This window comes from Cibotium barometz, chromosome 17 (assembly GCF_041138505.1).
Source record: "Cibotium barometz isolate CiBa-2024 chromosome 17, ASM4113850v1, whole genome shotgun sequence".
Classification (NCBI taxonomy): Eukaryota; Viridiplantae; Streptophyta; class Polypodiopsida; order Cyatheales; family Cibotiaceae; genus Cibotium; species Cibotium barometz.
Genome location: NC_141062.1, coordinates 9,991,213 through 10,004,690, shown reverse-complemented (window position 1 = coordinate 10,004,690; position 13,478 = coordinate 9,991,213). Strand labels below are relative to the sequence as shown.

The 13,478-nt window shown below is 42.5% G+C and overlaps 1 protein-coding gene across 1 annotated transcript in view; it reads right to left on the bottom strand.

Annotated features, from left to right (window-relative positions):
- Nucleotides 1–13,478, bottom strand: part of LOC147629657 (syntaxin-132-like) — a 68,751-nt gene that overhangs the window by 15,905 nt on the left and 39,368 nt on the right. Inside the window, exons 4-5 of the mRNA XM_086811159.1 lie at nucleotides 8,444–8,492; nucleotides 8,125–8,213 (exon numbers count right to left, since the gene is read on the bottom strand). Of these exons, the coding sequence (XP_086667285.1) occupies nucleotides 8,125–8,213; nucleotides 8,444–8,492 (138 nt within the window). The remainder of the gene's footprint in view (nucleotides 1–8,124; nucleotides 8,214–8,443; nucleotides 8,493–13,478) is intronic.

The following is a 13,478-nucleotide window of genomic DNA, read 5'->3' as shown; positions in this document are numbered from 1 at the left end:
AACTTTAGTAGTAAAAGAAATAAGCTGTAAATTGAGTGTGGACGCACTTACCACCTGCAAAACCCATAAGCCCACAGTTTTAGGCCCAAGCAGGAGTGCACACACGTGTCCACAAGGTGCCCGGGCGTCCCCGGTCCCTCGGACTTCACAAGCCAAAATAACAAGCATTGTCCAGGCAGCAAGACAATGTCACACAAAGTAAAATAAAGTTATGGCATGCATCATTTATGCATTGTGCACATGTAAACTTGGAGAACCACCTATCATCATTCTTGTACTTGAAAATATTCCGCCTGCCATCATAACACACCATGTGTGCATGGCCGGAATCCACACGGGCACCGCCCGAAAGTCCACAAATGTCCTGCCATGTCCTTGGACTCATATGCATTCACTCATATGATCCATACACATGCCCAGGTATAATACATACATGCATCCGCATGTTTCTAGGCCTGACACGCATCCGCATGTCCCTAGAATATAGGGATTTGTGACATAGCCTCTTCTTTAGTGTCCACTATAGCAGCCAAACCTTGCTGCTTCTTTTTCTTTTCACTCTCAATGCGCTTCCTGCATTCCTCAATGAGATGGCCAGGTTTTCTGCAATAGTTGCATCTCTTCTTTTCCTTGGTTTCACCCTCTTTAGACGAGGTAGAATCTAAATGAGCAAGTGGTTTTCCCTTAGGCTTACCACTAGATGAAGCCCCAGATTTATCTTTGTTTTGATCAAAGGCAGCAAATGCCCGATCAGCAGAAAGCATAGTAGTCCTGTTAGGATGAGATTGCTCTTCTTGCAAAAAGAGAGTCACCAACTCATCAAAGGTATACAAGTTTGGATTACCCTTCATGAGTAGACGAAGAGTAGTAGCAAAACCCTGATAGGATTCTGGCAAACCTTGAAGCACTGTAGATTAAAGTGAACCATTTGGAATGACCACATCAATGTTGATAAGCTGCTCTCGCAAAGCCTTGATGCGGGTAAGGAACTTGTCCATTGAATCACCCTCATCCATATGCTCAGGCTCAATCTTCTTGCGAAGATAGGCAACACGAGCCTCATTGTGAACCACATACAAAGAAGCAAGTACATCCCATGCACCGTTGGCAGAAGTGCATGAACAAATGTGCGGTATAACCTGCCTTTTGCATGAAAGGGCAATCAAAGCATATGCTTGAGCATCCTTGGCATGCCATCTTAGATGTTCTGGAGTGGGTGGCAAAGGTGCAGAAGATGTAGCACCACCTGAAGATACATCATCACCTACATCAATAGTGCTTGAAGTACTTGCTGCTCATGCAGGAACAATAGGCCTAACATCAGCCCTTGATACATAGACCCACAAATTCTTTGTAACTAGTACATGTTTCATCATATATATATATACCTAGATGAATCCACGAACATGCCCAAATTCACCTTTTCGGAACGTGCATGTTATATACTTATGGTAGTCAACCCACAAGACTATATAACTATCAACTCCATTATGCATAATATGGACTAGATACTACGACATCCCCACTAACGTCATCAGTGCCCAATTGTGGGTGTAGAACTCTCTATCAAGATATGCTCTCACACACGCACTCCACACACACACACACACACACACATAAGAGCATATATTCACACAAAGGCCTTGATACTGAGTTACTGTTAAACCTCTGGAGAAGCAAGGCAGACTCAGTCATAATGAAGCATAGCACTAAGGGAAGTACCAAATAGAAAGAATTAGTACAGCAAATAAGTAGTTGATAGGGCAAATGCACTACTAAAGATAGAAAGAATAAACACAATATCAACTGGCCGCAACTCGGACGAAAACTTCACAATGTGAAATCTGCATGTCTGCTTATACAGCTGAATTGTATACCTAGATGAATCCAGGAACATGCCCAAATTCACCTTTTCGGAACGTGCATGTTATATACTCATGGTAGTCAACCCACAAGACTATATAACTATCAACTCCATTACGCATAGTATAGACTAGATACTATGACATCCCCACTAACGTCATCAGTGCCCAATAGTGGGGGTAGAACTCTGTATCAAGATATGCTCTCACACACACACATAAGAGCATATATTCACACAAAGGCCTTCATACTGAGTTTCTGTCAAACCTCCGGAGATGCAGGGCAGACCCAAACATAATGAAGCCTAGCACTAAGGGAAGTAGCAAATAGAAAGAATTAGTACAGCAAATAAGTAGTTGATAGGAAAAATGCACCGCTAAAGATAGAAAGAATAAACACAATATCAACTGGCCGCAACTCGGACGAAAAATTCACAATGTGAAATCTGCATGTCCGCTAATACGGCTGAATTATACACCTAGATGAATCCAAGAACATGCCCAAATTCCCCTTTTCGGAACATGCATGTTATATACTCATGGTAGTCAACCCACAAGACTATATAACTATCAACTCCATTATGCATAGTATGGACTAGATACTACGACATCCCCACTAACGTCATCAGTGCCCAATAGTGGGTGTAGAACTCTGTATCAAAATATGCTCTCAACACACACACATAAGAGCATATATTCACACAAAGGCCTTCATACTGGGTTTCTGTCAAACCTCCGGAGATGCAGGGCAGACTCAGCCATAATGAAGCCTAGCACTAAGGGAAGTAGCAAATAGAAAGATTAGTACAGCAAATAAGTAGTTGATAGGGCAAATGCACCGCAAAAAAATAGAAACAATAAACACAATATCAACTGGCCGCAAATCGGACGAAAAATTCACAATGTGAAATCTGCATGTCCGTTTATACGGCTGAATTATATACCTAGATGAATCCAGGAACATGCCCAAATTCACCTTTTCCGAACGTGCATGTTATATACTCATGGTAGTCAACCCACAAGACTATATAACTATCAACTCCATTATGCATAGTATGGACTAGATACTACGACATCCCCACTAACGTCATCACAGCCCAATAGTGGGTGTAAAACTTTGTATCAAGATATGCTCTCACACACGCACTCCACACACACACACACACACACACACACACACAAGAGCATATATTCACACAAAGTCCTTTATACTGAGTTTCTCTCAAACCTCCAGAGATGTAGGGCAGACTCAGCCATAATGAAGCCTAGCACTAAGGGAAGTAGCAAAAATAAAGAATTAGTTCAGCAAATAAGTAGTTGATAGGGCAAATGCACCGCTAAAGATAGAAAGAATACACACAATATCAACTAGCCATCATATATGCCCACATAGGATAGTTGGTGCCATCCAACCTATCATCAATGCAAAGCATACCAAACAAATCACTAGTATTCCCAGACATGGCTGTCACAAATGCGTACAAATAGGTAGTGTGACTCAATCAAGGCGTCAACTGCAATATGATTCAAATGTACCACTGTGTTTGCTCAATACATAAGCATAAACCACATCAACTAGAATGCAAAAAATATGCACAGTAACCCAATGATGAGACAACTGAAAAATTGGGGGAAATTCCCCAAGGTCAAGTGAATGTGCCTGTATCACCCAAAATGCCTACAAATATCTATAATAGACTTGTAAATAGTCTCAATTTCTACAAAATCCCCAAATTTCTAGTGCAATGACGCACCAAATTTGCTGAAATCAATGCCAATGTGTGCCAATGTTGCAATTGCAGGCTCAATGGTGAAAAGCCCCAAAATTAATGCAATTAATTTGCTAATTTTCTAGCAATTTCTGAATTTTGAAAAAAAAATGCAAAAAAAAAACAGTTACAAATTATTGAGCGTGCATTGGGCGGAAGGTAAAGGTCGGCAACAGGTATAGGCGGCGGCCCACAGTCTAGCAACAGGTACAGGTGGCGCAGGGCGGTGTAGGACAGGTAGAGTCGGCAGCAGAGGGCAGCAAAACGATGGTACAATCGGGCGGTGCAGGTGCAGCTGCAAGGGAGCGCAAGTCGGGAGCTTCTCTTGACGGCGCTTACGAGAGCTGAAGAGGGTGAGTGGCGTACAATAGGTTGAAGCAGGAGCAGAGGGCAGCCAGAGGAAACCCTAACCTGCTTTGATACCAATGTTGGGGTTGGGAGAGCTTGCCTGTACACAAACACACACACACGCAGAGAGCTTGAACAAGGAAACATGAGAGAGAGAGAGCTGCTGGAAACGTTCTCAATAATAATGATGAGGTACAAAGTACAATGAGTACACCTAGGGCAAGGTGCCCAACACACATAAGTGTGTTCACACATGGAAAAAACTTGCAGCTAGGTAAGAAGAAAGATGGTTCTTATCGAATGTGTATCGATTAGAGCCTTAAATGAACTATAAACATCGATATCCAATGCCAAGGATCGATGATTTGATAGACACTCTAGGTGGAGCTAAAATCTTCAGTAAGATAGATTTAAAAAGTGGATATCATCAGATTCGTATTAGAGACGAAGATGTATCTCAGATTGCTTTGAGGGGAGCTAGTCGGAGGATTATTCAAATTGATACAGCCATACGCAATCATTGGGTTACATGGGCTTTTCTGGATGGATCTCCTCACTTGTGGTTTGGGGTTTTTTCAGGCACCGGGGTTCCTCTGCAAATTATGAGTTTCCCCTCGCCAGGGAAGGGCCGCCAGGGAAGGGTGAGGTACCATTTTTCTTTTCTGTTCACGATGGGTGGCACTTGGAGAAATGTGTGATGCAGGATATGGTTGAGGGCCCGATGGTTCGGCCCGTGAGAGTTGTTGTCAGAGCAGGGAAGCACTTTTATATTGACACCCCCCCCCCTTCCGAGATGATCACATATGCTTCTTGCCTTTGGCTGTTTGGTGGATGCCCTATCAGACATTTGCCTTGGGATCCCGATGAGTGGGAATGGATGGGTGCCACCAATCCGATGAAAAATTTGCCTTTCTATTGAGGAATGCCAGGCAGCTTGTCATGGGACAGATTCAGAGAGTCCCTACCCTTAGACCTCATTGGGAGTCCTATGGTATTACCTCTGACATTTAGAGGAGTTTCTGGTGGAGGCTGTGGCACTCTTACTAGTCGCGGCACAAATCTCCTCATTCTTTTGGATTTCACTACATGATGGATTGCCCACCAACCAGTGGAGATCGGTTGTTGGTGTTAGCCTAACTTGCCCGAGATGTGCAGCAGCTTCAAAGATAGTTTATCACTGCCTATGGAAATGCAGGGAGGCATAGAGGATTTGGGCCATGATAGCACACCTATTTGGCAGGATTAGTAAGGATGCCTACATATCTTTTGGTGCTATCATTTGGTTGACTCAATCGGCTCCCCAACTTAGGTATGAGGGTGAGGGGGACAACAAGAGTCACGTCATTTTGATCAGGCGAGGAGTTACTCAGTGGGGTCGCCTTCATGATTTACCAAATTCAGGATACGCCTCGCCGACATAGAGATTGGACAGTGCATAGGAGATTATTGCTAGTATTACAGCCTAGAACATCTGGAAGGCTAGATGCACTGAGGCCATAGAGGGCACTATTGTCTTAGACACACAGTGCCTTTGCAGGATTTGGAGTGATATTATCCATACCCTTATGGCAACCTGGGCTAGAATCTAGGGATCTTCGAGGTTCATAGAGAGAAAGCACGGCCAGTTTATGAGAGTGGGATCATGGTCTATTACTCATACGGAACCTCATTGGCAACACAAGACACCCGATTGGTTGAGATCTCCGCCTAGTTTGGTTTGTTTGGTTTGAAATCTCCCTTTTGTATATTTTTTCATACTTAATAGAAGTCTCTTCTCCGAAAGAAAATAATAATAATGTGCCAGTCCCATTTATGATGTTAATGAATGATGTCTTTAGGCCATTCATGGGTAAATTTCTGGTGGATTTTATTGATGATATTTCGGTTTATAGTAAATCTTTACTGGAGCATGAACCACACTTGGTTACAGTATTTGGGGTGCTCAGGGAAATGTGTTGTATGCCAATAAACAAAAGATATACCTAGATGAATTTAAGAACATGCCAATAAACAAAAGAATTTTTCCCTATGTCAAGAGAAAGTTACATATTTGGGATACATTATATTGTCGCTAGGCGTAAAGATGGATCCGAAGAAAGTAGCAGTAAACTTGGCTTGGCCTGTTCCATAGGACATTACGGTGCTTAGATCTTTCTTAAGATTATCTGGTTCCTAGCACCATTGTGACTGACGTGTTGCAAGTTACCATTGTTTATGTTTGGATTGACATTCAACAACAAAGTTTTGATAAATTAAAGCAAGCAGTTGCAACTACACCTGTGTTGAAGATCATCGATCCATCATTGCCTTTTGTCGTTGAGACAAATGCTAGTAGCATTGCCATAGGAGCTGTGTTGAGCCAAGAAGACCGACCAGTGGCTTTTGAGAGTAAGAAACTCAATAATTCGCAACCCAAGTGACCCACACATGAGCTTGAATCATGGGCTTTGCCCTCAGTTGCATCATCTCATTTTCTGGATATTCTAGGATCTTGGCTGCACCTACGGTGTGCCTCGTGCTGCCTACTCCAGCTTTGTAACCACCTTTTGGTGTATATGATCTTCCTTCAATTCCTGTGCATCTTGTATTTGTGAACTTCAGTTCTCTTTCATTGTTTGGCACTTTGTCATTGCCAGAGCGGGTTCGGGACTAGGGATTTGCTGGACAACACCTATATCTGTTTCTTCCTAGAGGAGGTGGGTTGCGTTTTTCATCTACAGGTTGCGTTTTCTTCTGGAGAGCTGCCTCGCTGCCTCCCTACCCCAGACTAACTAGAACGTCAGGTTCTCGTTGCCACTGCCACCCAACCTTCATCGTGCATCAGGAGGGACTCTTGTCGAGGCTGCCATATTAGACAGGGAGGAGCTCAACCACCCATCCAAACATATCGGCGAGACGGGGCTCTGCTAGCTCTTCTACTTATGCTGCAGATGAGGATGCATCACTTGGTCAGGACGGAGCCCTTGAGGATGTAGATGCTCGGAGCCCCGAGCATGATGATAATGGCAATCTCATCTCAGATGGGGATTTTCATTTAGAATCTAGTGAGGAGCCTTCTCCTAGTAGTGACGAGTCTGATGACTCGAGTGAGGCTGCTAGTGGTAGATCCGATAGTTCAGACTCTGGAGTCTGAGACTCTGAGTGAATCTTTATGATGATGATGGCATGTAATATATACGAATCTTTTTGATGCATGAATCATGAATCTATTGTCTTTTGAGAGTTCAATCATTCTTTCCCCCTTTTAGGAATCATCGTCCTCAATGACAAAACTGAGGATAACACTTACGAAGCTGAAACTCTGTTTCCCAAGTTGCATATGTAAAGGGATGTCCTTTCCATTTTAAAAGAAACTCTCGTCTTGGCCGCTCCCCACGTATACAAGATACACGGCTAGCTCCATCTCTACGCAGTTCATCATGATCAGAGTGAGTTTACCCCCTAGCTTCTACTACCATACAAACTCAATCTTAGCAATTCCGAATCAGCCATCAAAACTCTTTTCACAGTTTCACAGGTGCACACAAGTGTGGGATTTTCCATCTATTGTATCACTTCAGTGATACAGTATTCTTCTCTATCCGTAAAACTATTGTACAGAAACCAGAGAGACCCATAGCAGGAGTGGAGGATATGTTTTTGTACTTCTTGTGAGTGCTCTCTTGTATACACTATACGTTGTATCCTATTACAGAAGCTAGAAGTAAAACTATTGTAGTACGGTACGGAAACCAAAAGAACCCAAAGCAGGAATGCGAGATATGTTTTTTTAATACAATGTTTTTCTTCCTAACCATAAGTACTGAGCATGGAGTAAAATAGGGGGGAGCAAGCATACACGAGAGAGAGAAAGAAAGAAAGAAGAAAAAAAGTTGTATTAACATCTTCAAAAGGCCAAAATGACCTATGAGACCAAAATGTTACATCATGTCCATGGAATGCCTCAATGGCTCCATAAGTATTTAGAAGTTAAACACCCAAATTTACACCAAAGGGCTAAAATCGCATTTAGGTTAAGATCACATGCATCCTAGCTCATCACAGAATTACATTAAGATTCAAATTACAGTAATTGCACTTTAACTTTTTAATACGTGGATCAAATGTAGATAGCCAAGCAAAAGCAGCATATTCAAAAAACCTACCGCACTATCCAGTGCCTCCAGTTTTTCCTTGATGTTCTTTGCCATATTGCTCACTTCATCTACATCAGCCTCCATGCGCTGCTTTAAGGCTGACAAAAGCATTTCAGAACATCAAGTAGAAGGACCACAACAAAAGGCAGACCTTTAGGTTAACAGATCCTGCTATTGACTATTTGTACACAGAAATTCACCAGATTTCCACATTATGACTACCTTTCATGCCCTGTATGTCTGAACCTCTAACTACTCTTATTGTAGATTGTTTGCTTGGAAATATCTTTTATTGAAGTATATTCTTACACCATCTTCCTCATTATACCTTTCATAGCCGCTGCTCTTGTCACAGACTTGGACTCCTCGTGAGCTTCCTGTAGGCATCAACCAAAAAAAATAAAAATAGAAAACAGTTGGCTCACATGAGTTGCAACAACCCAAAGTACATGTTATCTAAAGAAAAAAAAATGAAGATGTAATAATGCTCAAATTCTTTAACTCGTCACTTCTTTAAAAGATCTTTCAAAGAAATAGATACATACATTGAGAGAAAATTCAAAACAGATATTGCACAAGTTGAAGCTGGTACCTACTACCTTTGATTGAAAGAACATTCAATAATCTCTTTTCCAAAACTCCTCAACATCAATGCATTTCAGGGTAAGACTCCTAGGATGAAAATGTGCAACTCACCACGCCATAAAATATGTAATCCTACAAGATGTGGAGAAAATCCGTTTCATGTTGTGTAGTAGGGCTTAACCACACCTTTGAAGGAAACTTGTTGCCTTAATCAGGAATGCAGAAGCAAAAAATCCCCAAAGAGCCACAAAGCCCCAACCCAAGAACTAGTAGGGTATATCTACCAGCACAGTTGTGTCCCCATGTGACATAACTAGTTTGGCTTATATGATGAAGTTAGGCTACTACCAGATGAGGTTAGGCTACTACCAGTTAGTGGCACTAATGATGCTCAAGCCTAACTCATACAAGGTTGGTCTTCATGGTATGGGATGCTAGGACTTGGGTGAGAAGTTGTAGACAAATGACATGTAACATAGGTTCTTGGGAAGCGTGTTTATGATTGATTGATGGAGATTAGCACCTAAACAGAGACTTGACCCCATGCACAACAAACTTCTTCTTCTTCATGCTCAATACACAGTAACGAGAGATGACCTAATATACCATGCATTACTAACAGGAAGTATATACAATGCTGAATAGCTGAATAGAGATGCTCAATGGTGGCACTACTCCCCTGAGTTCTCAATGACTAAATGAAAACTGATTGATCAATGAATGAATATGGATAAGGCCTAGACTCTTATTTATAGTTGGTGAGTTGGCTACCAACCCTAATAATAATGTCCAACTAAGTGTGTTCACACAATAACCCGATAAGTCCTTCCCAAACATCTTTTCCAAACACAACTGAAAACCAAGGTTAATCCTAAACCAAATCATGAGGTAGCAAGCGAGCTCACCCCCATAATGCAACCGACATCCACCAATCTACTCTGAGCCAAGGCTAGGGCTTCCTACACAATCTCATAGGCCCGTGTCTAACTCCGGCATCCCATACCACCGAGACCTGCCTCGTAGGCCTTCCACACGCCAACCTACGTACTTGCCATGTCCGTGGCATAAGCATGTCTGCTTTCCTAGTCCAAACTAGACCTTCAGTGGTGCATCCGCACAACTGTCTCATAATAACCCAAGCTCTCGCCAAGGTGATAGCTCAAGTGGTGAAGGTGTTTGTCTAGGACCAAGAGGTCTTGGGTTCAAAAACCCCCTTGGTGCTTCCTTGGCGGCATCGCCTACGGGTGGATAAATAAGCAAATATGGGCGGTTGTCTACAAACAGTGAACTTTGGTAACTATGGGAGGAACTTGGGCCAAAGGCCAATTGAAAAAAATAAAAATAAAAAAATAACCCAAGCTCTCACTTGTATAGTGATAACTATGCCATAAATAGCTAACTTGCTACTATCCCAACCGCAAACAAAAGCATGAGGACAAGCAACCAAAGACAAATGTGCATGCCGTTTCCGATGTGCAGGGAAACACGAAGCATGATGGTAAAGAGAGGATGGTATGCAAAGCATGGGGCCAAATCAAGGATCAACCCGCTTTACTTATGTTTAATGATTGTGCAACAGATAACTTCATCTCTACCCACATGGCAGCCGCCTTGGGCATTGAGGTTGAGGACATGGGGCCTCAAATTGAAGCAGAAGCTGCCTTTGTTGGTAAAGAGGTGCAGGTTACCCCACTTATTGGGAAGTTGCACATACATATTCAGGGTTATCTTGATCATGAGCATTTCTTGGTTGCACCTCTTAATGGATGTGATGTATTGCTTGGCAAGCCATGGCATCATAGGCTTGAGCCCCGCAAAAAGTACAAGACAAACATAATTTCCTTTATGCATAAAGGCCGCATGCATGTTATTGATGCTGGCAAGGAAGGGGATTCTATTCCAGTTGTATCTCACATCCAGATTAATAAGGCAATGAAAAAGAGTTTTTCCGCGTATTTGGTTTTTATTCATGATAACATTGAACAAAGTCATGAAAATGTGGATGTTTTGGCTTAGGATAGGCTGAATTTTCTTAATGCATACAAAGATTGTTTTGTTGATGCATTGCCAGGTGAACTACCTCCTCAAAGGCCCGAGGATCATCGCATAGATCTTGTGCCGAGTGGTTCTCCACCTAACAAACCCGCATATCGTGTGAGTGCCGCACAACAAGAAGAGATTATGAAGCAGGTTAATGAGCTTTTGGAGAAAGGTTTGGTTCAGCCAAGCTCCTCACCTTTTTGTTCTCCCATGCTTCTTGTACAAAAGAAAGATGGGTCATTCCGCATGTGTGTGGATTATAGGACTCTAAATAAGCTCACCATCAAAAACCGATTTCCAATCCCATGCATTGATAACATCTTGGATAAGCTTGATGGCTCTGCTTGTTTCAGCCGTATCGATTTGACGAGTGGTTATCACCAGATACGAGTGGTGCCAGAGGATGTCCACAAAATTGCATTCATGACAGCTTTTAGATTGTATGAGTTTTTGGTGATGCCTTTTGGTCTCACCAATGCCCCAGCCACATTCAATCGTATGATGGATGGGATATTCCGACCCCATCGAAAATTCACAGGTGTATTCTTTGATGACATCTTGGTTTTCTCCAAGAATGAGCAAGGCATAGGACTCATTTGGCTACAGTGTTTGAAGAGTTGCGGAAGCATAAACTCTTCATTAATGCCAAGAAAAGTGAGTTCTTTCTTTCAGAGATACACTATTTGGGCCAGATTGTATCCAAGGATGATGCAAGAATGGATCCTGCCAAGATTGAAACCATTCGGAATTGGCCAGAGTTGCAAAATGTACATGAGGTACGTAGCGTTATGGGGTTATGTTCATACTACAGGCGCTTTATAAGGCATTTTGCTATGATTGCCACGCCTTTACATAATCTCACACAAAGAAGAAATCCACTTTTAAATGGACTTCAAAGGAGCAAGATGCCTTTTTGCAACTCAAGAATGCTATCATAGGTGGACCTGTATTGATTGTTCTTGACTTGCAAAACCATTCACGGTGGAATGTGATGCATGTGGAAATTGTATAGGGACTGTCCTAAACCAAGAGGGTCATGCAGTCGCTTATGAGAGCCGTCGATCGCATGATGTCGAGCTTCATATGGACATCTATGAAAAAGAGCTCTTGGCACTAATTCATGCCTTAAAGATATGGAAGCATTATCTTCTTGGGACTGAATTTGTAATCAAGACAGATCATCAAAGCTTGAGATATTTTCCATCTCAGACAAAGCTCTCGGAGAAGCTGATGAGAATGGCAAACTCTCTTTCCATGTTTCATTTTGAGATTGTACATACTCCGGGAAAGAAGAATGTAGTAGCAGATGCATTGTCCAGGAGGCCTTATGTGGCTGCAGTTTCAGTGGCCTCTCATGGGGACTTATCTGCCATGCGAGATTTGTATCATTTGGATGCTCATTTTTGCCATATATGGACTGATTTGATGGCTGGTCACTTGCATGCCTCTTATGTGATCAAAGAGGTCACCTCATGAAGGATAATTGCCTATGTGTGGTGAAGGACATGCGTCCAAAGGTATTGGATGAATGTCATGCTCCACCTTAGAGGTATCATGCCTACTACACGCATGATTGAGAGAGATTTCTTTTGGCCAAGCATGCGTAAAGACATTGAGGCATATGTACGCGCATGTATTACTTGCCAAAAGGTGAAATTTGATAGGCAAAAGCCTCCAGGTTTGCTTCAGCCATTGCCTATTCCCTCGCGAGTCCCAGCCATGGGAAAGCATTACTATGGACTTCATTATGGATTTGCCTAGATCCCAGCATGGGAATGATGCTATTTGGACCATTGTGGACAGGTTTATCAAGCAAGCTCACTTCTTGCCTATCAAGAAAACCATTAAAGTTGATCATATGGTGAAGCTTTTTCTTGCTCACATATTCAAGCATCATGGTATGCCAAAGTCCATCATTGGGGATAGAGATCCTAGGACTATGATCCTCTTTTGGAGGGCTTTATTTGATAACATAGGCACTAAGCTTGAGTTTTCATTAGCTTATCACCCCCAAACAGATGGCCAAAGTGAAACTGCGAATTCAGCCGTGTTGGATTTGTTGAAGTGTTATGTGGCACATCAAAAGATTGCATGGGAGAAGTATCTTCCACTTGTAGAGTTTGCTACAGCAACGCAGTTCATGCCTCCACGGGAAAGGCCCCGTTTGAGATTATTTATGGCAGAGTGGTCTTGCCACCCATCCTTTGTACAAAGGATGAGATTTTTGCAACTGATGAGTATGTGCGTGACTTGGATGTAGCCTTGCTCAAGTGTGGACAGCCATTACAAGGTCACAAGACAAGCATAAGAGGGCTGCTGACAAGCATAGCAGGGACATGCAAGTCAAGGAAGGTGATTGGGTATTGCTGAAATTTGAGAAAGCTAAGCTTCGGAAGAGGCTAGGACACGAGGGATCATATCCAAAGCTTTCTACTCGATATTATGGACCCTTCAAAGTGGTTGACAAGACCAATGAAGTGTCCTTCAGGCTTGCTTTACCCAGCCATTGGAAGATTCACAATGCTTTTCATGTGAGTCTTTTGCGGAAGTATGTGGAGCCAGATCCAAAGAAGCCTATCACAGAAGATCCACCAGAAGTTGATGAGCTGGAGGAGATCCTTCAGCCAGAGCAGATTGTATTTCACAAGGAGAGAAAGTTACCACATGGAAAGCTTTCCAGGATATACCTTGTGAAATTTAAAAATTATTTACCAATTGATGGAAAGTGGGTAGATGAG